The sequence below is a fragment of the Salvia hispanica genome, chromosome 3, assembly GCF_029641045.1.
Source record: "Salvia hispanica isolate PSC_SH4W2 chromosome 3, Shi_PSC_v1, whole genome shotgun sequence".
Classification (NCBI taxonomy): Eukaryota; Viridiplantae; Streptophyta; class Magnoliopsida; order Lamiales; family Lamiaceae; genus Salvia; species Salvia hispanica.
The window spans coordinates 7636820-7661272 of NC_142694.1; the positions used below are offsets into that span (position 1 = coordinate 7636820).

Sequence of the window (24453 nt, forward strand, 5' to 3'; positions counted from 1 at the left end):
CAGCTTGAAATGGATAGTGTTTTATTATGTGAACATTTTTTTTTAGTTTGCAAGAATTGGAACAAATACTGCTTTCAATTACAATGTGTTCAACATGAGTAATATTTCACTAATCGTGATCGTATGTATACGTCATATATGTCCTTTGCTATATACTATACCAAATAATCATCCAAAATTTTATTTACAAATTTATCAGAACTTTCAGAGTAATTAGCCCGTAACTAGTATCAACCAGTTGAAAAATTGCTCAAGCAAGTCTTCGCACCATCATTCTCCCCCTCGAAACAATGAACTCAACCTAAGCGTCTTCTTGGCCAAGCTCCGAATGTCTTCTCTGCTCGACTCGTTGGAGATCTCAACCAACTCCTTTACCCCTCCACAGTTTATGAAATCCCTTGCATTGTCCTCTGCAAAAAAAACCAACATGATGGGGCAAAGTTACATTCCTTTCGTGCATAAATAGTTGAACACAATGCCAGTTCTCATCTTGCTCAAACATTGCAGTCTAACCATGCATGAAAAATGGAGGAGCCCTTACCATTTTGAGCTAAATGGCAAATGGCAAGTTCCAAGTGGCGTCTGGTCAAGGCAGACGCTGTCTTCAAGTTGGCAACCAACCACGACAGACCTCCATCTTCCATTAGTAACGAACGACCCCTCCAATGTCCTGGTGCAAATATGTTTAGAGGAATGTAGTTCATAGTCAAGTAAACCATGTGAATTATGATACCTTTCATGATTCTTCTCGACTCACACTTGGAGAAGTTAGCCAAACCTCTCGCAACCTGAGCAACCACTTCAGTGTTCCCCAATCTCGTCATTCCTAATAGAGCTCTGATGGATCCATCTTCTTTCAAAACCATGTGCAGCTTTTCTGCATTCGAGAAGGCACCTCAACGTAAATATAGGTATAACAAATATAGCCTGTGGGAAAATCTAATGAAAAGAAACCAGTTACAGCTTACCATTTCCACATAGATTTGCAATAGCCCCAGCAACCATCCGAAGAGTTTGAGGATCGTCGGTTCTGGAAGCTGCAGTGGCTAGAAGTTTAGCGCCTCCTCTATTTGTTATCAAACCTTGATTCATCTCTGAAGACAGAAGAGGAAGCTTCAGGTATGTTATAGAGGTTGATTGAAAAGCAAGTGAGTTGTGGGATACCATTCATTGCTAAATTTGCTATGGCACCAGAAGCAACTCTCAGTATCGTCGTGTTCTGTGACGACTCCACTAACTTAAGCAAGGCATCTAAACCACCTTCCTGTACGATTCTTTCCTGATTGATATCTGAAATTGAAATGTTAGTCAGAGATGACACTCGATCCTAAGCCACTGCTCAGACACTCAAGCATTTACTGGAAGTGTAAAATATAGTAAGTATACAAAAAATTTCACTAGCAGCAGTTTTTGAGCACCCTCAGTCAAAATAAAGTCCCTTTCTTCCATGTAGGCAACCACATGAGCTTATAAGAGATAAATTGATATCTCAAAGAAAGATATGGGCTTATTATGCTCATTTTAAAGAGTACAACCGGAACGCCTAATTGCTAATAAGCACATTTTTTAAAGGTGAAGGACATGTGGTCTTTATGGCCAAGCAAATCGTTCCATTACATACCTTCAGCTGCAAGGTTCGCAACAACTTTGACTGCATGAGTTTGAACATCTAAATCTTCAGACTCTAACAGTGACACTATCTTTTGGAGACCAACTGCGTGATTACACAAGTTTCAAGTAATAAGAAAAGGAAAAGAAATATTGGTAACATATAATCATAAATTTTAGACGTGTCGCAAAAGCACATTAACTTGACAATCAGGACATAGATTAAAAAGATGTAGGAATCAAGAGCTTGCCTTCCTCACATATTTTAGTAATTGTATTTCTTTGGTTGAGGATAGTTTCTCTTGACCGGCTAGACTTGTGTGAGCTTTGTGGACTGCGTAAAGCTGAAGACTTGGTTATATTCTCATTCACGTAAGGTACCTTTTCCTGCAATTTAATATGGTATAAAATCATAATGTCAAATCAAAACCACCAAATCTACCATGAAAAGCTCCTTAGCCACAACTAAGCCTCATTTTTCTTTAACCAAGAAAACCATATGGGAATTAAGCCCTTCTTTCATAAGCAAGTTAGAAATAGTTTTGAGAATTTTGCAAGTTCTATGAAGAGGAAACCTATTCACCTCAAAGCCATCTTCACTTTCTGGTACACCCTTTATTAAGTGAATTAGCTCTGTTTCAGCTTCTTTTCTTAGTTTTTCCTCTTCTTGAAGTGTTAATCTGACTGCACAAAGTTCATTTTTAAGTATCGCCTGCCAAGTGTTGTTAAGCATGTATTAGTAACTAGAGTGAATTAGCATTGTCGATGAGGTAAAAGTCGAATGTCCAAAATACCTTTTCTGATTCTAGATTCTTATTTTGTATGTGTAATAATCTAAGTTCATCGGTAGTTGCCTCATGCAGCTGGTGCACTTCTTGCAATCTTATTCGTAGCTCACCCATCTCTTTCTCTGCCCCAACCTAGAATAGCAAAAGAAATAACTGATCAATGAAAAGAAACGAACTTAATAATCATTAGGAGGAAATATTGAATTCCATGTTGATATAGAGAGGCAACAAGATATGATAGAAGATTCAGAAAGGATCTAATGCACACTTACCTTGGATGAATTTTGATGCTCACGAAGAAGGTTTTTCGTTGAATTCAACTCTTCTTTAAGCTCGCCAGCATGTAAACGTTCATCTTCAACCCGTTGATTTAATGACTCTATTCTCTCTTCATACATCTTCGTGGTGTCCGCAAGTGCTTTGCGATATCTGGAGTTCTCGACCTGACTTTCCTGTAAGGGTGGAGCAAATCAAAATATCAGATTCTTTTTTATCTGATAAGATCATGATTCTAGGCAGTGAAGGTGTATTTGTGTAATTTTTGTACGTGAAACAGTGTAACAACATCAAGAAAGTATTCATTCATTAAGATGTAATAATCCACCTCAAGCAATCGATGACAATCAGCTACTTGCTTCTTCAGCTTCTCTATTTCTTCTTCAGCACTACTGTTTTGAGCGTTCTCTTCTTGTATCTTATTAGTCAAATCAGCTATTTTCTCCTCATACATTTGGGTTGTATCAGCAAGTATTCTCTGATATGCTGAATCCTCTAGCTGCTTTTGCTACTACCAGAGAAACAAATAGCATTATATCTTTGGAAAATGTTATGCATAGAGAGAGGAGTTTTTTTCTTTGTTTTAACTTTTTCTTTTCAGTAAAGGTAAGAGACACATCAAATATGCATTGCCTAATATGTTATGTGGTCACCAGTTTTTGTAAAAAATTAGTGTCATTATGCCAAAGGACAGATAACAGCAATGTCTGTACCTTGTCGTGCTGGGAATTCATCTCTAGACGTGCAACCTTGTCACACAAGATAATGTTTTGATCTTTTTGGTGTTTCAGATCATTCATAGCATCAGTCAAATCATGTTCCAGACGATCGTTTTCCTCCTCCAAGCACTGAATAAGAAAGCATAAGCTTAATGTCTTCTTGTAGAGAGATTCAAGAAAATGGTGCTGAAATTTCTGCAAGGATTAGACTTTTGGTACCTTAATATCCTTTAAACTCGTTGCCAAGCGAGCTACCTCATCGATCAATACTTTGTTTTCTTCCTTCTGATTATCTAGTTCTTGGAGCAGTTCTTTTATTTTTGACGTTAAATGAGTATTTTCCTTCTGTAGTAACTGCAGCCAGACATATTGTTGAGGGAAACATGACACAGAAAACGAAGAAAAAGTTGAATTTTTAGAAGCATATACCTCAGCTCTAACAGAAAATTTCTTTTCTGCTTCAGCAGAAGAATTTTCGAACTCTTTTAGCAACTTCTTCAATTCATTTGTTTCGTTCTCTCTCAACCTTTGTTGCCGATCAATGTCTGCAGAAAGATAATCGACTTGAGTCTCCAGCTTCCTGCATAAGCTTTCGTAATCAAATTCTTCTTTCAGCTTCACTGTGTTTACAACTTTCATGGCCTGCAGAAATCAGTCACACCAAAAGGTATCACACCAATATAGATACATGTCCACTCTTTTATGCGCATGATCATTTCCATGTTTGTTTGATGCATGAATAAACTATCTAGCATTTCAATGTATAGTTTCTTAATCTATCCTTGCTGCTCTCTAGTGCCAAAAGTGTACCTAATAATGCTTATCAGAATAGTTTTAGCATGCAGATAAGAAAGGTCCAAATAAAGGCATCCTGAACAATCATTTTTAACGTTTATAAGTGCGGATAAAGTTGAACTGGACAATGGAATCCACAAACAGGCCAACATATTGGTTATCACATGTCACAAGTTAAGAAATGGTCTGAGTGGCCAGGAAGAAGAAATATACACTAACTCACCCGTTGTCCAAACATTACAGTGCTTGCAGTTTCTGCATGATGACGAGAAGATGGTCCGATTGTTATAATGAGTGAAGTTCTTGCAGAACCTGTTGCATTAAACTTGTATCATTTCAAACTGTACATACTAGAGTGAAATCCCATCGATTTTATGTATACTAGTTAAACTTTCCTGTTTGCTTTATCGAGTAATAAATTAATATAAATGTTATGAGAAAATGACAAAAAACAACTTCTATCATATAGATTTGTAGCTGCATAATATCATTCAAAATCACTTGCAGCAGAAGACAGCAATAGCATAGAGCCTAGCAGCATTCTTCTAGTTGATAGAGTAGATGTTTAGTAAAAACATCAATAGCATAGATATATTTATATTATGCCAAATTAAATATGTTTCATCTCTATATATCCAGAATCAACAAGGCAGCCTAAAGCTCACATGGATATTGTAAAGATAACAGGGCATATGAGGATGAGATTATTGACCTCCAAATGAATCACGAAGCAATCTTGTTAGTTTTGAATCTCTAATTGGTATATGTGGACTATTTTCAGTTAGTGCATTGATGCATTTCCCAAGTGAAGTAAGAGAAAGATTGATGAATTTGGCCTCCTCGAGTACGTGGCCTTCACTCCCTACAATGAGGAAAAACCAAATAAATAAACAGGTTGGTGGTGAACCCACAGTGAAAATGAATGATCACTTGAGTACCAAAAACAGTGTTAAGGATGATAGTTAAGACAAAAAACAAAATAATTTTTAGTCCGGAGACGAGATGCAAGAGAAGGAACTGATTATTCAACTCCGAGTTGTAAAAGGCGAACCTGATTTGCCTATTCGCTCGGATCCTGCAAGATCCACTATCAGCAGCTTGCTTTTCCGGATAGTCAACACATGATGGCCTTGTCTACCTGCTGCCATACCTGTTTCTTGGTTAGTTTCTTCGTCCTCATTTGCAGATCTACGGATATATACCTGCAAAGGATAATAGTAAAATGAATTGACAAAGGGTGTACTAATTTGCAGAACAATGTACTATATAAGAATCCAGTTAAAATATTGCTAACAATGTTGTCCTGTACCATGAGAATTGCGTGGCTACGTGAAGATTCTGTATTCATCTTTGTATTGGCCGCATGACGGTTAGCCTCTCCAAGTTGCATTAGTTGCAAGAAGTGCTCGAGTTTCCGTATTTTAACTATTTCGGCTCCAGGCACCGATACTTCTCCAGTCTTTGCATCCTCAACAATCGGAATGTTTGTCTTTTCCGGAGCAAGTAAATCTTGAATAGACTCCATGTATAACTGTTGCCAAATACAGATGAAAAACTAAGAAGCATAAATAAAGAAAATCTGAGTTACTTTTCACAATCGAAAGTATCTCCATAAATACGTTCCTCTATCCTAAGCTTAAGAATTAACCAACTAGCAAACAGTTCCCGACTTCGAAATCGAATCTCACTACCTGCAAATAAGAGACTTCCACAGTGTCTGATGCTGATGTTCCCGCCAATATGTCCTCCAAAGCTCTAACCATTATTCCACGCTCCGATGCATCATCTTTTCCCATCCGGCCAAGTGTGTAAGTCTTGCCGGTGCCTGTCTGGCCATAAGCCATAACTGTGCCGTTATATCCATCCAACACACTCTGCAGGAAGCAAATCAAATACCTTAACAACTTATCGTATCATCAAAACCTGGCTTTTAGGTATCTTATCCTTATCTAATCCAAACAATAATACATTTTGTTTGAAAAAAATTACAAGTAGATTCATGCTATAATATCAACTCAGAAACAAAAATTAGCTATATCATCCCAAAACCAATGAAAATCTCCTTATAGAGTGCAACTCGTGAGTACATAATATACGGGTTTCCAAGTTACCTCAACGACAGGCTTTGCTACCGCCTCATATACACGCTTTTGAGAAGCACTTTCAGTTAATAATTCATCAAATCTGTAAGACTCAGAACTCCAGTTGTTTTTCCTCAACTTCAATCTTTTGAGCTGCATAATGGTAAAAAAAAGATCAATGGTGCCATGATTGCATTGCAGCATAAGACATGAAAGCTATTCAAGTAGAAAGAATGAAAAACTAGTCACTGACTTAGTAATACGCTAACAGTACCTCAGGCTGAAGTTCCACGCAATCAGCATGATCGACATCAGAGAGATCCTCGGCATTTTTAGGTCGGATTCTGACAGCAACTCTCACTCTTTCAGATTCTAATAGTATGAAAGAGAAAGAGGCACATCAGAATTCATACCAACCAAGTTATATATCTCCTTACATCATGATCACAGAATTGATATCACTCTCAACATAACCTTCTATTGACAATGTATCAGTTTTTCACATCACAACCAATTAAAATTTCTCACCATTTTTCAAATTCCTGTTTTAGCTGATCAAAATCTTGTCTTTCATAACTGTGTCTAATTACTGTCCCTCATTGAAATGAACCACAATTCAAAATTCCCTTGGTCGAAATTCAAACAATAGTAAGAAAATCACATGACATACCATTTACATTTCTAATTCACATACCCTCAAACACATGTGTGAATATATATTACATTTGAATGTGTGCATACACATACTAGTGTGTGTGTGAGAGAGAGAGAGAGATAAAACCTTGGTCATAATCAAGAGGGAGAGAGCGAGGAGTTCTTGACGTTGGCGTGACAGAGCGTCTGGAATTGGACGACGACGCAGCTTTGGAGCGGACAGAATGCGGCTGCGCCTGAGCAACGCCTCCACCATTATTTCTCAAAGGAGAGGTCAGAGAAGCAGAAGACGGCGACGACAATGGCCGGGGCCTCTCAGGCTTGTGAGATGTTCTCCCCAAAGAAGCCATCTTTTCCACGCACCAGCACCTCCACTATGTGAAACTCAAAATGGAGCTGACAACAACTTTAGGGAGAGAGAGAAATTGGTTTGTTGAATGCTCAAGTCCAACATTGAGGCCGGCACGATCGCTTCAACTCTTCCCACTAACTAAATTACTTGAAAAATTATAAAAGATTTCATTTTTATGAAATCCGGCTTAGAGTTTCAAATATCATTGCCATCTGATTGCTTAAAGGAGAAATCGTTTTCTTGGACTTTTGTTTGTTCAGAGTTGTGTCAGCAGATTATGAATCCACTTTAAGAAAGCTCTTTATCTTTCTGCGGCAATTCAATGCTATAAAGACAACTCCATTTAATTACCAGATTATATTCCTACTATAAGCTTAACAAATGCATTATTGTATTCCTTTTCAAAATATCTCAAAATAATTGTTCTTAACAAACTATTAACTCTCTTTTATACTGTATTCTATTATTGTCTCACACTATGTTCTCGATTCTCTCTCAATTTAAAATCTCTCTCTTAATTCATGCATCCAAAATAACTGTCCCAATTAATTCGAGGAAGTAGTATTTATTAATAGAAAATAAAAGTGCCAAATTTTTTACTACTTTTTAGCATCTTGGAATATCTCATTGTAAATAAAATAATGAGATCTTTACATTAAATATATGGTAGTTTGTAACTTTTTTGTATGATTATTATTAATGTGGAATGTTGTTATTATTTTTCAGATAATGCGCAATTTTTTGTAGTCGTTAAAGATGTTTTTTTTGTTAAATGACCTATAGTTATTGATATAAATTACTAAAATTATTTATCAGATAAATGATACTAATATCGAAATTAGAAAATAAAACTAATCCCTAAATAAAAAGAAAAGGTTGTAGTGGTGCAAAAAATAAGGAATTCCGATTACCTGTATTGTTCTTTTCTTAGTCAGAAATAAATTATTTAAAATTTAAAAGTATAGAATGCAGCCAAACGTTGGAGACACGAAGAGCGACATGTTATGCTTCCAAATATTCTTTCCAATATAATTAAATGTGACAAGTCAAGAAAACTAAGATATCAAAAACTTCGTAATTTCATACTCAATCTCATTGATATTTGGACCCCTATACCCTAGGAGATATTATTTGCAACTATTTAAATATTTCGACCGCAGTTATAAATCTGGTAGGGTTCTTAATTGTACAATTCATAACCAAATTTTGAATGTGTGCCTCAATAATTTGATTGATGCGTGACGCTTTTGAGATTAAAATTAGTTGAAATTCATGAAAACTTAGATAACATAGGAAAATTATTGTAACTATGTAACTTTGTCTTATTGTGCTACAATTTATTGAATTGGTACACATGTGACAAGCAACATGGGTTGCCGGCGAAACACAGGCTGTTGCCTTACAAACACTTGTTCAATTTTGAATATAATTACTACTATAATTATGTCCCTTATCAAATTTTAAATAATCGATCAATTATCTACCTGACTAATTGGGTAGAAATGGCGTATTGAATGATTAAAACCATTCATGTTCATAGATCAATATATGGATGGTTTTAAATTTTAATGTGCTAAAGAGATAGTTGGATTTGTATAAAAATAATCAAATACCAGTGTACAATTTAGCAAACAACTTTATAAGTTATAACTAAGTTGAACCAAAAAATAATCAGAGATTTTGTCAGTATAAAAAATACTACTACTAAAGTACTAAGTACTCTTAATTCTAAACATAAATGTATAAAATTAAAATAACGATCAAAGATAACTAAATTTGAATTTGACTGTAAGTTTGACCAATAAATGCAAGTTTGATTTCAGATTTTTATAATGTGGGACATGATCATTTTAATTAAATTTTTCCTTCAATTATTTCCAGCTTTGAATTATGAGTTTCAATTTTCTCATTCGGCGGTGTTTCATTTAAAAGAATTATACATTAGTTCTCACAAATGATGTTCACGAATAATTTTGATCTTCCTCGTTTGAAAAATAAAAAATGTTTTAATAAATGACCAAAATCAAAATTATCGCACCACATAAAATCCCAACAACATTCTTATTTTACTCGAATTAACTCAATTATTGTGCATTCACCTTTTGTCCTAATATTATTATTGTTATTGTTACTAAGTTAACTCATCCACCACTGCTACTTTGCAACATTTAGCAATTATTTCAAAATTTGGAATCCATATTAGTAGAATTTAGAAAAGCGATTGCTAACTTGATAATGATATAGTTTTTCATACGAAAACGAAATCGTAAAATTGAATTTCTTCCCAAAAAATGAAATAGTAGTCCACGTCGGATCAAAACCATATCTGCATTTCGTTCACAAAATATTCTTTCACTCATCATAGTATAATTGTAATCGAAGTCAGTGTCAAATTGATAAAGTGAGTTGAGAGATGGAAAAGTTTTTCATAATTTCACACCAAAAACATGGCCCACTTGATTATATCACCAAGAGAAGTAGGGCCCTATCAAATTGCAACACCAACACTTCAAATTTTAATTACTCCTAGTATTTTATTCGCCACGGCAACCAAATACTCCCTCCGTCCGCCATTAATAGTCTCATTTATAAGCAGCACGAATTTTAAAAAATGTTAAGAAAAGTGAGTGGAACAGATATCTCATTTGTATATATTAATTTAAATGAAATGTGAGTAGGATCCACTTGTATATTAATTGAAATGAAATGTGAGTGAGATGAGTTAGTGGAAGATGGACCCTAGTACTATTTATAGTATAAATGAACCGAGACTCCTATTCGCGGACGAATTAAAATGAAAAAATTGGACTCTCCTATTGATAGAGGGAGTAATTACGCTCTCTCCGTCCACAAAAAATAGATCACTTTGTGTATGGCACGAGTTTTAATGTAGAATTGGTAAAGTAAGAGAGATGAAGAGAAAAAGTAGTTAAAGTAAGAGAGATATGTAGAAAAAGTGAGTAAAGTAGGAGAGAGGGAAGAAAAAGTGGGAAAAGTATGAGAGATAAACTTTATATTTTAAGAAAGTGATCTATTTTTTGTGGACGTTCTAAAATGGCAAAAGTGATCTATTGTTTGTGGACGGAGGGAGTATGTAGTAGACTACTAGTAGTATGATTTCGATTTACTTTGATTTGTTAGATTGGGTTATCATGATTCCAATCAACACGAGAATTGGACAATCATTTCAATTCAGCAGCATCTTCAAATTAATATACTATCACTTCATTATTATTATTGTTTGTTAACAATTCACAAGTTCTTAAAACAAATAAACCTAAAGTTCGGTTTTTTTAACTCAACAAGAGTAAATAAGTTTAGCTTGCCTGTGAATTTGTTGATCAACAAAAAAAATAGTACAAAATCAATTCTTCGAAAGGGCTATAGTTATTTGGATATATTTAGTATAGCTATGAATCAATATGCAAACTCTAGACATCATTGTGATATTATTATTATTTAGTTTATTTTTCTATGATTTTGAAGGGTTTTGACAGTAAAATACAAGTGTTTGAAAAATAAAACATCTTCCTAGTTCTTGAGAAGGCACCTTCCACAGAGCTTTACAGTTGGTCTTTGGCTGCCCCTTCATATGCTCAAAATCATGCTGACATGTCTCCATATTGTTCATCTACACTTGTCTTGTATCCAACTCTGATCAAATAATAAGAGAGAGAGGCAATTAAGAAACAATTCATCCAAAACACAACATTCAAACTGGGAGGGATCTAAAGAGAGAGGCAATGACTTCAAAACTCAGCATTCAAAGCGGGGTGGGATCTTTTGGGGGTTGTTAACATTAGAAGCAGACAAGTGTTGCAATAAAACCTGATTTTCAGCAAGAAATATACAGGACTGGAAGACGTTCGAGGTACCTTCTAGTCAGCACTGAGATTCAGGTCACTTTGGCCAAGCTTGATTCTTTGAATCTTCAAAGGTACAGTTTTCTCCAAAACTGAGACATTGATGTTATTCCAAACATCCGACTTTGTCGGAAGCTGAGCGATTTTCTCGGCAATCGCCATGTCTTCAGGAAGTACAGAACCAAACACAGTGTACCCTTTTTGCCACTCTTCATGATTTGCAAGGCTTACGAAGAATTCAGGGCCGGATTCAACCCATGCCACCGAACCCCTTCTTATGGTTGGGCAGTGCTCCGATGGAATCGGGTCGAATTCCACTCCTTGGGCTTCTAGTGTTCCTTGGATAAGACCAAATGGAGGGCCATATGAAGCCTGGCAAGTTTAAGAGTAGGAAAATTTGAGGATTCTTAACGAGAAAAATAAGCTTATATAATCCAACAGATTTTATATACGCCTTGTATACGAGACGAGATGCATCCATAAGGCACCATGTTGGGCTTAATAGCTGAATATGGCTATGAAAGCAAAGTAGGGCTTGAACTTCTTTTAAAAGTTATGTAAGAAGAAAAGAGTTTAGTCTTACAGCTTTTATGTGGTTTCCGTCAATATCCCAGAACTGTCCCCGGCTTTCTGCTCGATAAAAATGGCAACCTGCACAATGTCGCAAAGCCAACAACTCTAGCATGTATGCAACTGAATGTGGGGAACATTCAGGCAAAAGCTGTGAACAAAATAGAAAAATCATCAAAAACTAAAGGAGGAAGTGGAATATAATGCATTTGAACTAGAATCAGGACTTCCACTCGCCTATTCCTCAAACATAGTATTTGGTCGACTTCAAAACAGATTATATCAGGCCAGCTGTCCCAGTCTGCTTAATTTATGGTCTAAGTGGGGCGTTGCTCAAATCAGGCAAATGATAGTTTGACAGAAAAATAGTACCAACTACGATTCTCTTTAAACTCATGTAAAGCATTATGTAGGCAGAGAAATACCATTAGGAGGCCCTACTTTCCTTCAAACAGTGTCATAATCTCAGCATCTGAGATTCATATTTTGATGAAAACAAGTGTAGTTTATTCATTCCACATACAAAGGACACAAGATTTTACCTTGATGTGAAGGGTTCCATACTCTGTCTGTAACGCAATAATGCCCTTCAAGAAGAAACCGAAGCGAATTGTTAGTCTAAGGAACCAAATATCAAAAACTTATGTGGTGACTACTGATTAAATCAAATAGCAGCATTAGCAAGAATGCAGCAATGCTAAACAAAAGGACTTCAACAAAAATGGTGTACACTGTGACCGGCAATATACTGGTCTTAATAATGGTCGTTCAAAGATTCACAGAATACATATGTATCTGTAATGGGCAATTGTCATCAAACCACATTAGGCAATCGTGCCTACCTCCCCTTTCCCAAAGACGATGCCTGATGTCCACATGATCGTGTTTCCGTTATCTTGCTTTTCAGGATGCAGGACATCCTTTTGTTTCTTTAACCAGCACTAAACGACAAAAGCAAAAGCAAACAATCATGTCAGTTACATAGTTAGAAGCTAACAGAACCTCGTAATTCTATATTCTAACATGTGATTCATAGACAATCAATTCGACTGTTGCATACATGTCACATATTATAAGCGATGAGAGCATGCTACTTTCCTTCACAACAGAAAATCCATGAATCAAAACAAGATTTGTCTACCAACGAAGAAATCCATGAATCAAAACAAGAATTTTCTTCATATCAGTATATAATTGCTTGCTTACTACTCTCATATAACAGAAACAAACAGCAAGCAAAAGAAGATTCCAAAATTGATCTTGAGTTCTTAGATATCCAACTGATCATCACAACAAAGACAATTAGTCAACCAAAAACTCCTGAAACAGCAGCCAATCCCAAGAAAGCCATCAATCTAAAATCAACACAATCCAAACTATCATTCACTATCACAAGACATAAGCTGCAGAACTAACAAACAAGAAAGAGAAAGAAGAAAAGAAAAGAAAAAACTACTAACCTCACCAAATTTCTCCCCACAAGCCTTCTTATTCCCACAGAACACCCACGAATCACATAGACACGGCCCATCCTTCCCCGTGCACATCGCCTTGCAAGCGTTGCAGCACTGCTCGGACGAATTGACCTTGAAATCAGTCCCCCACTTCACAGAAGCACCCCACAGCTCCAAATCCGGAATCCCTTTACAACAACCTCCATCTCCCCTCACCTCCACCTCCGACTTCCCACCATCACCAACCGCTAAAGCACCAATCTTTGAATCACCAGACGATGAGGGTCTCATCACAGTTGACATGAAAATGTAGACCATACAGAAAGATACCGAACCCATCAACAGAAGCAACATAGGCCCCCACCTCGCCGGCTCCACTTCACTCCCCTTGCGACCCATTTGATACAAAATCAAGAAACCCACAAACCAGAAAAATTGTGTCTTGAATTGCTGCCGAGTATATTTCGTCACCTTTCAATCAAATTTTCCCACATCTAATATAAGAGTTTAGTGAATGCTAAGATATGAATGGAATAATTGTGCAAGAAAGAATGTTTGAGTGATCTTACTTGACCAGCTGCGGCGGAGACGGCAGCAAAGCGTATATACCGGGGTTGATTATTGCTCTCCGATGAGCTGTGGTGGAATTTTCTTTAATTTTTTTGGGTTTTTTCTTTGTAGTCAGATTACATGTGGTGGAAGCGTTGACTTACAGCCCAGTTTTGCACACCGCAATAAATTTTTGTTCGATCTAAATAATTTCTTTAGCTTATTTTTCTTTTAAAATGTGATACTAAATGCATAGATTGTGGCAATAAGCGGTATTTACCATATCTTAAACAAGAAAGATGCTTTTTAAGCAAAAACGGAGTCATTTATACAGCCATAATGTAATTAAATTACATTATTTTTCTTCATTTTTCATATTTTTTGGAATATGTTCGTCTTTTCTTTGAGATTACTAGTTCAGTAATTATCAATTGCTACATTATATTTTTTTATTTGCAAATTAAATTATATTTCTCATTCAATTTTTTAAACATTTTTTTTATCAATAGTATATCCCTAGTTTAGTGATACTCCCTTTCCAGAATTGGTCAACGATAATTTACAGAGTTGACAAAACTGTAGGTAGTACAATTTGTTAAATTTCTATTATAGCTCATAAAGTAGTGGACTAGTAGGTTTGTGGTTATTCGTCTTTCAAATTTTAATGGCTCTGAATATTTTTAATTATTCAAAAAAAATCTAATTAATTAATGCTATATAAATCACACTACTTTGATAGTACAAAAATGAACGCAATATGTTTACACACCTTTTTAATGAAAGAGAAACTCGAGACCACAACTTCACTTGATTGGGATACATGTAATTTACATCGTAAACTAACGAAATTAAGAACATTGATAATGAGAAGGTCAAAATCCACATTTTTATTCTCAGTGTTTTTGGTAGAATGATGTGTTGTTTTTATTTTAATCTTGTGCCTGGGGGCAAAAGTTGAAAGAGAGCAGCCCATACTGCATTTCACAGCAACACTAGCACTCCAGTGATGTAGCAGATTAAATACTGAGACAAACTATGATTTAAAAATTTAAAAGAAATTATGGACCTTTGAGTATTGAAAATTGTCGAAGAGGTTTTCCAGATTGTGTACCTGTGACAAAGAAGACTATCAGCTCAAACAACAATTTCTGATATTAGATATATCTGTCATAATTTAAAGTAAGAAAAACAATCAAATCCTACATATTTATTTATGTTTTCCATCGTGAAATTGAGCATTTCTTGATGACTTGAAGGTCTCCAAAAATTCTTGAGCCTTTTGCAGTTCCTGCTTTTGCCTCGATTTATCCCATTGGTGTTCTGAAGCCAATATCTCGATGACACGGGGCACTGCCCTCCTGGCAGCATCAGTGTCGAGAAAGGCAAGGCGAGACCTTCTGGCTATGAAGTCAACAGCTGATTCACAATATTCATGCCGAGCACAGTATGCAACTTCAGCCTCCAGGACTGGGTACCCATGGGCTAGTCGCTTGCCCAGATTTTCATTCTGATGCACATAAAAATAACTGTTTAGGATATAGAGCAAATATGCCTATTCATGTTTCGAAAACTATGCAACACGCATATTCTTCAGGATGTTAGTAGGAACCAAGGCAATAAGAAGCAAAATCATAGACGACTACTAAACCTGAGCGATGGCAGCTACTCGCTCAGCAAAAATGCCATAAGCATGTGATAAATGCTTTGCTGCAGCGGTGTCCATTGCACCAGGAACAACCTTCCCACCATATGATGTCTTCATGCGCTTATACTGCTGGGCTAGTATGGTAAAAGAAGCAGGATCCCATCCATCGGCACCTATAAGTTGTAGGTTGTAAGTCACACACTTGCTTGCTGAGCTCAAGTTTCCCGATTTAATTGCTAGATCAACAGCATCCTCTGCCATACTGGAATTGATTAAGTAAACAACTGATTACTGGAAAAATCTGATGATTGAAGGATTAAGCATAGATGGATGTCTGAAGAGAGAGTGCCACTTGTTCTGCTTGTAAACAGGCTAGATATACATGATAAAATACCAAAAAAGGTGGAAATATTCATATGTTCAGTTAATTTATTATGCAACTGACTGATTTACCTTCTATATGTAGTCCACTTTCCACCAGTAATTGTGACTAAACCAGGCAAATCTTCGCACACTACGTGATCCCTGGAAATGCTCTCAGTGCTCTTGGCTCTAGGATCAACAGCCAATGGTCGAATGCCACTCCAAGCAGACAAGACATCCGTGCGCCTTACCTAATAATCATTCTTAAATATTACTTACACCTCCAGCCTCCCCTTGAAAAATAATGATTGTAAAAGTTAAGGTTTGGGAGAGAGCAAAATAAAAGGAGAGTCATCATCCATGCACCTTTCAATAACCAATTCCACCCAGACTAAAAGTAATTCAAGCTTCAACAGGAATATATAATATTGTTTTTTCCTTTTACTCTGGGGATGTGAATAAGGCCGTTGGCTAAAGACTCTTCATGAATTATCAAAATGTAATCTCTTATGAACTAGATTATCAAAATAACAGAACCACAGCTCTCGTGCGCATGAAGAAGAATTTTAACTTGATCATCTGGCACTTACCTCTGGATCTTACAAATTTCAAAATATATCAAAAAGCTCGAACATGAGAATAAAAGAAGTCAAAATGTAAATCGAGTGAAATTAAACCTACTCAAATAAGTAAAAAAAAGTTAAACATTCATCACCACTGTAAAATGCGGCACTCTATTAGGAAACTGTGGCTAAGCTACCAGAGCACAGTATCTACATTAATGCCAGTGCATTTAGTCACAAGAGCAGCAAAATAGGCAAAGTGGCATATGATATGAGGATGTTAAGTTCTAATGTGACATATATTGGCATTTGTTACACTCGATATAGTTAACCTTTAAGTTTCCATAGCTGAACCAAAATAAAAAAGAAGACAAAACTGATTGTCGGTGAAAGAAAAAAATAATAATTGGCAAACTAGCAACCATTTCTGGAGAAACCAAAATTTGCGAAAGCAGAGGGGTTGAATTTCTTGGTAAACTAAGGAAGGACTGACCTGTTGGATGAGTAAACACAAAGGATGAACGATAAACAGAAAAAAAACATGAAGTTAAAAAAGTAAGTTGAGGTTAATTGGGAAGTGACATTTAAGTATATGGTGATTCACAAACCTTAACATTAAGATAATCAGAAATGGCATCCAATATGAATTCAATCTCATCCTCATGCGGCTCTGGTAGCATCGTAATAGAGGTATTTGAGTCAGTGGTGCCAGCAACTGTTCTTCCCAACCAGGGAAGCATGAAGACAACACGTCCATCCTTGGTCTTGGGAACAATCAACCCCATTCCTTCTGGAGAATAGTAATCAGGAAGCACTATATGGACACCGCTGCTGGGACTGATCATTTGCTTTGCTTCTTTGTCTGCCATCAACCTCACAGAATCGCAGAAGGGACCAGCAGCATTTACTACAACTTTGGCATAAGTATCAAACTCATTGCCTGCACAGGTTGACAAAGCAAAATATAAAACGCCAAATCAATTGCACCAAAGGCCCCAAGATCAACAAATGAAATAGCAATGAGACTTCAGATGCAGAAACAACATTAAGGTCCCACTTAGAAATGCATCTGCGCAATGAGAAACAGAACAACATGAATCAAACATCCCAAGGAGATAGAAAAATTCACTTTCCACTTACTCTTGGATGCATATGCATCAAAACTGCAGTGAAAAATATGCTATAGCTTTCTACCCTGATATTCATGCAGAGTCTTGTGTGGAAATAATAATAAAGAAAAATGGCACAATGATGTGTGAAGTCCACAAAAGGCAGTGCGCCACAGATCAAGTAAAATATGCTAAACACTTTATCAGGGAATTGATCATGTTTGAACATGTCATAAAATAAATAGATAAAATTAAGAGAATCCTACAATCTTGAAATAAATGCTAGTAATAGTTAAGTGAAAGTGATATACATACCTGATATATTATTTCTAATCCGAGCTCCTATTATCCGTCCATTACCATCATCCCTAAGAAAGGATATAACTTCAGCATGATTTACTACAGCTGCTCCTGCTAAAGCAGCAGTACACGCTAATGCAACATTTAAACGTGAATCATTCATTTGTCCATCATAATAAACAACGGTTCCTTTCAAACTCCGATCTTTTCCCTTTCTTGCTAAAGTAGGAAAGAGTTCGACAGACTCCTGAGCTGAATAGTATCTTGACAAGTGGAGCAAATGCCTACCAGCTACCAGATCATACATTTTCAAACCCATCCAGTAGTACACTGCCTCAAACCAGCTAAAACACGGGGTCATACAAGGTAAGGCATTGCAAAGGTGTGGGGCATTCTCAATAACTTGTTTGCGTTCCTCTAAAGCATGGAAGACCAGCTTTAACTGCCCATAATCCAAGTTAAAAACAGCTTTCTCCAAATAACGGACTCCTGTAATAAATGATTGTTTTAAAACATATTATAGGTCCTTCTCTGAAGTCGTAGACTCGTAGTAGTCAATAAAGGACATAAACAAGGAAGGCCAAAATTTAAAAGATTGTCATAGAAAATAATGGAAATCAGGGATTTAGAAGTAAGTCATAAACAAAATGTAAAACATACATTAAATTTGATGCCACTTCAGCAAGAAAGGATAAATTGTGGGTTTCGATAGTTTAAAAACTAAACTAAGAAGTAATTAAAGAGGCAACTTCTGTAAGAAATCTTCTCATTAGGACAATATTCCTCTATCACTTTACAAGCATAAACCAAGTGCAATAAATAGGCAACTAAGTACCAGAACAAAAGAAAAGGACAACTCTTGATAGTCTCTTCAACACACAATGGCTTGGCTTGGTAATTCCAACACGATTACATTCAATTATAATTGGCTTAATTCTTACAGTATATGGAAGTAAACCCTATATTCCACAACCCTTCCAGTTGCTTATCTCAACTTTCACATCTCATTTATTTCATAAGCTTTTGTCGATTCCACACAATCAAACAGCCAATGCTTAAGCTTTCCCAAGTAAAATTGTGCAACAGATTCAACGCACCAACATAAAAGCATTTCAAAAATTAGGTGAACAATTGAAGGCATAAAGAGGATTTCCCTTCATTGAGATATTAGCTAATGGATTGCCAATTGTGTGATCAGTTCTACCTTAACGTTATTAAGTTTGTATCAACACCAACCATCTCTAAATTTCAGAGTTTGCTCACGTGAAAGAACGGAGTAACTTTAGCACACAGTCACAGATGCTCCATGACAGTTTTTATGAGTGATCAAGGTACAATTCTCAGTGCCCAAGGTACAACAACTCAGCGCAGAAAATAAAATCATGAAAAACGCAGACCTCCATGGATGAGTTTGGTAGACCTCGAGGAAGTGCCGGACGCGAAATCCTCTCTCTCCACAAGGCCGACGCGAAGGCCGCGCGTGGCGGCATCCAGCGCGACGCCGCAGCCGGTGGCCCCGCCGCCGATGACGAGGACATCGAGGGGGTTTGAGGCGCTGGAGCCGATGAGGGCGGACTCCTGGACGGCGCGCGACGGCACGGCGGCGGAGGGGTCCGCAATTCTGTGCTTGACATTGGCGAGGGCGGCGCCGCGGTCGCTGGCGGCGATTGGGGGGTTGCCGAGGACGGTGAAGTACGCACCGCCAGCCACGGCGGCGACGGCGCCGAGACGTCGGAGGCGGATTGAGGCGGCCATGGGGCGATTGTGATCAGAATAATGGGAAGAGGAATAAATGGATTGATTCAGTTATGGGACTGACAGTATAATTGTATATATACTGTCTCCACATTTAATCAAATACACATCACTATTATACTCTTGACTTTTTTATATGTGATCTTCAAAATTAGAATAAAATCATGATGTTCATCATAATCTAATACAGTATTTGATTATGTTAAGATACACCTCTAAATAAAAAAATGGAGTATATCACTAAAAGTGTCAATTTGCTTAACACGTTATGCTGTAATTAAATCTATTGAATTATTAATATTTGGCCATTTAAATTCAGTTGAATTATGTAATTATAAAAGAATAAAAAAGTTATTTAATTCTTTTTCCTTAAAGACCGCTGTTTCTGATTCAACCCATTTACTACTTGTACCATCATTCTCCTTTTGCCTTTCTTTTATTTATTTAACATTAACAATATTATAGTCTCAAAATTTATGATGTTTCCGAATATCGAAATCATTTTGGAAATCATATTTCTATAAAACCACGAAAAGAAGAATATGTCATTTTGGAAATCATATTTCAATATAGTCTAAACTATTAAATTACACTATTGTACGAGCTATTTTATTCCTAAAAATTCATTGTTCAGTCGAAAATAAAAGACTACAAACTCTAAAAAATAAAAATTACAAAACCCTAGAATCTAAAAGTCACAAGTCCTAGAAAAATGAGAGGATATTGAAATAAAAATTATAAATCCTAAAAAATATTGAAATAAATAAAGGATAAAAGTGAGAAATTAGTGGAAGAATGTTGAAGAAATGAGATATAAATTAGTCAAAAATTGAATTTAAAAAAAAAATTAGGGGGATAGGGTCCGGCCCGAACAACCCGTATCACCGGGCCGGGACACGGCGCGGCCCCGGGGGCTCCAACGCCGAGCCGGGACGCAACGGAGCGCAGCCTCGGGCGTGCTCCAGTACCGTCCCAGGCGCGGCTCAGACCGCGAATCTTCCTCCTCCAACGCGCGAGGCCGTGGGCCGGGCCCAGGTGCAACATATTAAATTTTAAAGCTTCAATTTTCTGAACCATAACATCTGTGCACATAATAATATTTTTAATAGTACTCAAAACGTGTTGTTTAAATAACGACAACTAAGAAAAATAATATTTTCAAATCTTGACAAAACTTTGTGAATTAAATATATTTATCCCATATATACCTTTTTAAAAATATACTCACAACACAGAAGTGCAGAACCAAGAACATTGTGATGAAGTAACGGATATTGTAGAAAATTTAAATGGGCTTAATTGACAATATACTTACATGAGTCCAATTATAATAGGACAAATTAAATTATCCCGTTCAGATTGAGAGTTCAGAGTTCAGACTCTATAAAATCAAACTATCAAATTATGTACATCTATTTATTGTTTGATAAAGAGTGTGTTTTGAAAGTATTTGATCCTAAATTGTAGAGTTAACGTGTTTAGAGAAAATACGACAAGTAATTCGATTTTCAATTATTAAATTTCCCTACTTGATTTAATTATAGAAAAATAAGGAAAGTAATTTAATTCTTAGACAAAAGAAATTTTCATTAAATATCATATTTTTCTTGTATTTTAAAAGACACATAATTACTATATGGTACATACTAAATGGCTCATCTCGACAATCACATGAATAGGCATTTACATATTAAACGCCATGAGTTTTATTAAAAATTTAGTAAAATATAATATAAACCAATAAAATAAGTAATTGAAGTGTAACAATATATATTGAGAAATTGATAAAATATAAGATATATCAATAAAATAAGTGATTAAAGTGAAACATTGTTAGTAGAGTTAATATCGGTTTTAATAGGTGGTCTTCCTGTGGACTCAAGGTTACGTTGGTGCCATGATTTTCCTTTCTCTTCAGAACAAGCTCTTGAAAAGTTGGTCGTGACGTTCTGAGGGCTTGTTCGGTTCTTTCGAACTAACTGAAGAATGGTCGTCAGGCTTGTCAGTTTTATCTAGTTTTATCTTTGAGTGAGGGGTTTATTTTTGTGTTGGTGTTGTTTTGATAGTTCATTTAGTGTGGATTTTTGTTTGGGACATTTTCTTTTGTTGCTTTGTTTTTGTTTTTTGCTAGGTTTTGCTCTAGCCGTTTGTTTGCTTGCTTTTATCTTTCTATTTATGTTGTATGTATCAATTATCCAGCTTGTTTGACAAACCTTTTTTAATCTTATGCCTCTCATCATTGATTTATTGATTATTCCTTATATTTGTATCTAATAAATTACTATCAAAAAATAAAAAATAAAAATACAGTAACTTGGAAATAACCATATACTAAAAGGTAAGGATTGGAACGTACATTTCTCAGTAAAATCTTGACGTCAAAATATCTAAAATATTAAGCATCAGAATAAAAAAGAAAGGCGAGTCAAAAAATGAAGCACCCTTTCTTTTTCATGATGTTAAGTATTAAGGAAGAGTAATACTGACGATATCAAAGAGATGTAGTGAAAAATGCAGCATGATTGACCAATATTATTATTCAAGTTTACTATGCTAATACTATTATTATTCGCATGTGTAGTAACATACACAATAAGTGTCGTCATTTTTTCCAGTAGATAAACAACGGGCATCAAGGAGGCTTACACGACGCCCTAGTAACGCCCCGGTGCATTCATCTTGACAAAATCCACGTGTTCCCACCAGACATGCAAAATTAATGTTTAATTGGCAAATTGCTTGGTCTTTCTCTACCCCTATTGAACCTGTAAATATCATATTTCAATAAATCATCACAAAAATATAAGAAAAGTAATTTTGAGACGAATATAAATTTAAAAAACTATTTTATTCGATGTATATCTTTGAAAAGATAGAATAATAATGTGAGAAATAAAAAATATGTGCATACCAGCTGATACAACAACTGCACAAAGCAGTAGTCCTAGCAAGAGAGATGGCAAGAGCTTAGCTATTCCCATTGTAAAAGATTATACAATGTTTGTATGAATATATTATCTAAAATAAGGGAGAGCCCTATTTATAAGCTATTGATTCTTGAAATCCTGGAATTTTCAATTTATTCTAATTTGCCTTTTTTTCAATTAATGGTAATATGGATAAGTAAGTAATTTATTTTCTTTAGTCATGTTTGTTTGATGGAAAAGTAAAATTGGCAAATAAAATAAAGCAGGATTATGAAAAAATATGATTCCAAACGGTTTTAATTTCTGGTGTTTGAAAAAAAAACCAAGATTTTAAATTTTATTTTTTAATTTAAACACTGAAATGAAAATAGTACTACTAATTAATTTATTAAAAACATTAGTGATAATTATAATATTATTTATATTATTACAATGCATCATTTAAATTATTAGATTAAGATTTTATTATAATAAGTTATGTAACATAATAAAAAATGATATTACAAATATAGTTATTTATTAGTAATGGTATGTAATTCACGATTTTAAATTTTAATAAATAATAACAATAATAATATTATTAATCCCTCTATTCCATAGTAGTAGAGTCACTTCTTTTCGATACAGAAATTAAGAAAGATATATTAAAATATATTAAATGAAGAGATAATAAAGTATAGGAAAGAGATAAAAGTAGAGAAAATAAAGTAAGAGATGAAATAAAGTAATAATAATTATTAAGCGTTAGTATAATAATAATTATTATAATTATAGTTATTTATTATTATTTATTATAATTAAGTACAAATCATAATTTTGTTATTTTTAAAATATTAATTAATGATTTATAATATAATAATAATTGTATCAATTGTATAAAAGAATTAAAATTATATTTTAAATATCTAAATACGTAAGAATCCTAAAAATTGTGAAGGAAATACCTAACAAAAGTGGCGGAATCAAAATCATAGAAAGTTGTTTATGTGTGGTGATAAGACTAATTTCATGCATCGGTTATGTGGTGGAAAACACTTTATTTTACTGGGTGTAACGCAATTTTTAAGCCAGGTGTGTGAAGGAAATCGCTAGATCCAGGAAGAACCGGAGGCAATGGACTAGCGAAGGAAAGTGAGCAGAGTTGAAGAGAAAAATGGCTAGACGAAGGAAGTCCAAAGTCGAGGGTAATGAAGACTATTCACACCCTGCTGGACCCACTTCTACGCCTATATAAAGAGGAGCATGCAGCACACGATACATACATGATTTTGCTCTCAGCTCACACACTTACACACACTTGGGAAAAATGGGAATTTTGGGGTAGTTAAGGGTTTATCTTCGGAGAAAGTTAGTGGTAACACCGTCCTCACGGAGGGCGAAGATACAATCAGCTTACATTCAGTTTTTGCACTTTTATGCTGTCGAACTTCAACGTTTCCAAAGTCGATTAGTTGCTGGCTACTTACCGATTATCTATGCATTTAGTTTATGTCATAATGATGTTTATCTTGTGTTGATTTACGTTGATTCTGAGTTTTTGAGGTTTAATTTTAGAAGTTGAATGTTATTCTCTGTTTTGGATGTTTCTGTGCTTGATCTGGGAAATAGGTTGTGGATCTGTGTTGTTGTTGTTGATCGGTGGTTGATCGGCGAATCTGTAGCTATGGACATAAATTTGGACGGAGTTTGTTTCGGATGCTTGGATCCGGAGTGGATTTAGCATCCGAAGTGTGGATCTGAACAGGGGAAACCGAGTTGTGTATGGATCATGAATTTTCTGCTCTCTTTTCATTTTACTCCGTCTAGTAGTCGCATATCTGTTTAGTTTTAATTGTTCTTCGTTTAATTGCTTTAAATTCAGTCTGCTTCGTTTCGATTTACGTCCTACCTCTGTTTTTACTGAAAGTTTTATGCAAATTATTGGAGAAGATGATGTCGCTGTTAGTAGTACTTTAGTTCGTTGTTTTTCAACTTTTCATCCGTACTTTACCTTTTCAGCAAATGGTCCCCACCGTCAGTTTATTTCCCAGGTCTAGGTAATTTAGGGAATAGTTTTTTTTAGATCTAGTAACTGCCTCGCTC

General features: G+C 35.5%; 3 protein-coding genes and 1 long non-coding RNA gene across 5 annotated transcripts; all 4 read right to left on the bottom strand.

Annotated features, from left to right (window-relative positions):
* Positions 1-86: 86 nt before the first annotated feature.
* MRH2 (Armadillo/beta-catenin repeat family protein / kinesin motor family protein) lies at positions 87-7571 on the bottom strand. The gene is made up of 22 exons (XM_048110635.2): positions 7049-7571; positions 6542-6639; positions 6298-6420; positions 5878-6060; positions 5496-5717; positions 5238-5388; positions 4899-5048; positions 4410-4498; positions 3821-4033; positions 3611-3745; positions 3386-3520; positions 3001-3180; positions 2669-2848; positions 2403-2528; positions 2192-2320; positions 1860-1995; positions 1622-1714; positions 1165-1290; positions 969-1094; positions 734-877; positions 542-670; positions 87-410 (listed from the first exon to the last, which is right to left on the bottom strand). Exons 1-22 carry the CDS (start codon positions 7269-7271, stop codon positions 271-273), a joined length of 3231 nt encoding a protein of 1076 aa, XP_047966592.1. The 5' UTR covers positions 7272-7571; the 3' UTR covers positions 87-270.
* Positions 7572-10694: 3123 nt separating this feature from the next.
* Positions 10695-13890, bottom strand: LOC125210889 (uncharacterized). Of its 2 annotated transcripts, none has more exons than XM_048110515.2 (7): positions 13730-13890; positions 13167-13631; positions 12549-12647; positions 12249-12293; positions 11720-11857; positions 11149-11508; positions 10695-10927 (listed from the first exon to the last, which is right to left on the bottom strand). In XM_048110515.2, the coding sequence occupies exons 2-6, from the start codon at positions 13557-13559 to the stop codon at positions 11152-11154; spliced, it is 1032 nt and encodes a 343-aa protein (XP_047966472.1). In that variant the 5' UTR covers positions 13560-13631; positions 13730-13890; the 3' UTR covers positions 10695-10927; positions 11149-11151. The 2 variants fall into 2 exon arrangements, with proteins under 2 accessions (XP_047966472.1, XP_047966471.1); XM_048110514.2 differs by having other exon boundaries at positions 13167-13654.
* A 680-nt stretch (positions 13891-14570) lies between these two features.
* On the bottom strand, positions 14571-19549 carry LOC125215308 (glycerol-3-phosphate dehydrogenase SDP6, mitochondrial-like). The gene is made up of 7 exons (XM_048116690.2): positions 19087-19549; positions 17705-18178; positions 16889-17220; positions 15808-15968; positions 15358-15616; positions 14913-15216; positions 14571-14820 (listed from the first exon to the last, which is right to left on the bottom strand). The coding sequence occupies exons 1-6, from the start codon at positions 19442-19444 to the stop codon at positions 14917-14919; spliced, it is 1884 nt and encodes a 627-aa protein (XP_047972647.2). The 5' UTR covers positions 19445-19549; the 3' UTR covers positions 14571-14820; positions 14913-14916.
* A 2320-nt stretch (positions 19550-21869) lies between these two features.
* LOC148930044 (uncharacterized) lies at positions 21870-22429 on the bottom strand. Its single transcript, XR_016136355.1, has 2 exons — positions 22356-22429; positions 21870-22209 (listed from the first exon to the last, which is right to left on the bottom strand). It is a non-coding gene; the product is annotated as an uncharacterized LOC148930044 (long non-coding RNA).
* Positions 22430-24453: the final 2024 nt, after the last annotated feature.

Bases quoted from the DNA above. Each gene is read 5' to 3' on its own strand.
- MRH2 (XM_048110635.2), bottom strand. From the start codon at position 7,271: ATGGCTTCTTTGGGGAGAACATCTCACAAGCCTGAGAGGCCCCGGCCA. The intron at 5,718-5,877 runs GTAGTGAGATTC...ATTTGGCAACAG, and splicing joins TGGAAGTCTCTTATTTGCAG to TTATACATGGAGTCTATTCA. The intron at 671-733 runs GTATCATAATTC...TATTTGCACCAG, and splicing joins GTCGAGAAGAATCATGAAAG to GACATTGGAGGGGTCGTTCG.
- LOC125210889 (XM_048110515.2), bottom strand. From the start codon at position 13,559: ATGGGTCGCAAGGGGAGTGAAGTGGAGCCGGCGAGGTGGGGGCCTATG. The intron at 12,648-13,166 runs GTTAGTAGTTTT...TTTGTCGTTTAG, and splicing joins GTGGGGAGAAATTTGGTGAG to TGCTGGTTAAAGAAACAAAA. The intron at 11,509-11,719 runs GTAAGACTAAAC...TAAACTTGCCAG, and splicing joins ACGGAAACCACATAAAAGCT to GCTTCATATGGCCCTCCATT.
- LOC125215308 (XM_048116690.2), bottom strand. From the start codon at position 19,444: ATGGCCGCCTCAATCCGCCTCCGACGTCTCGGCGCCGTCGCCGCCGTG. The intron at 17,221-17,704 runs GTATGTATATCA...CAACCTGTGCAG, and splicing joins GATTAGAAATAATATATCAG to GCAATGAGTTTGATACTTAT. The intron at 15,969-16,888 runs GTTTGTGAATCA...AATGATTATTAG, and splicing joins CTGATTATCTTAATGTTAAG to GTAAGGCGCACGGATGTCTT.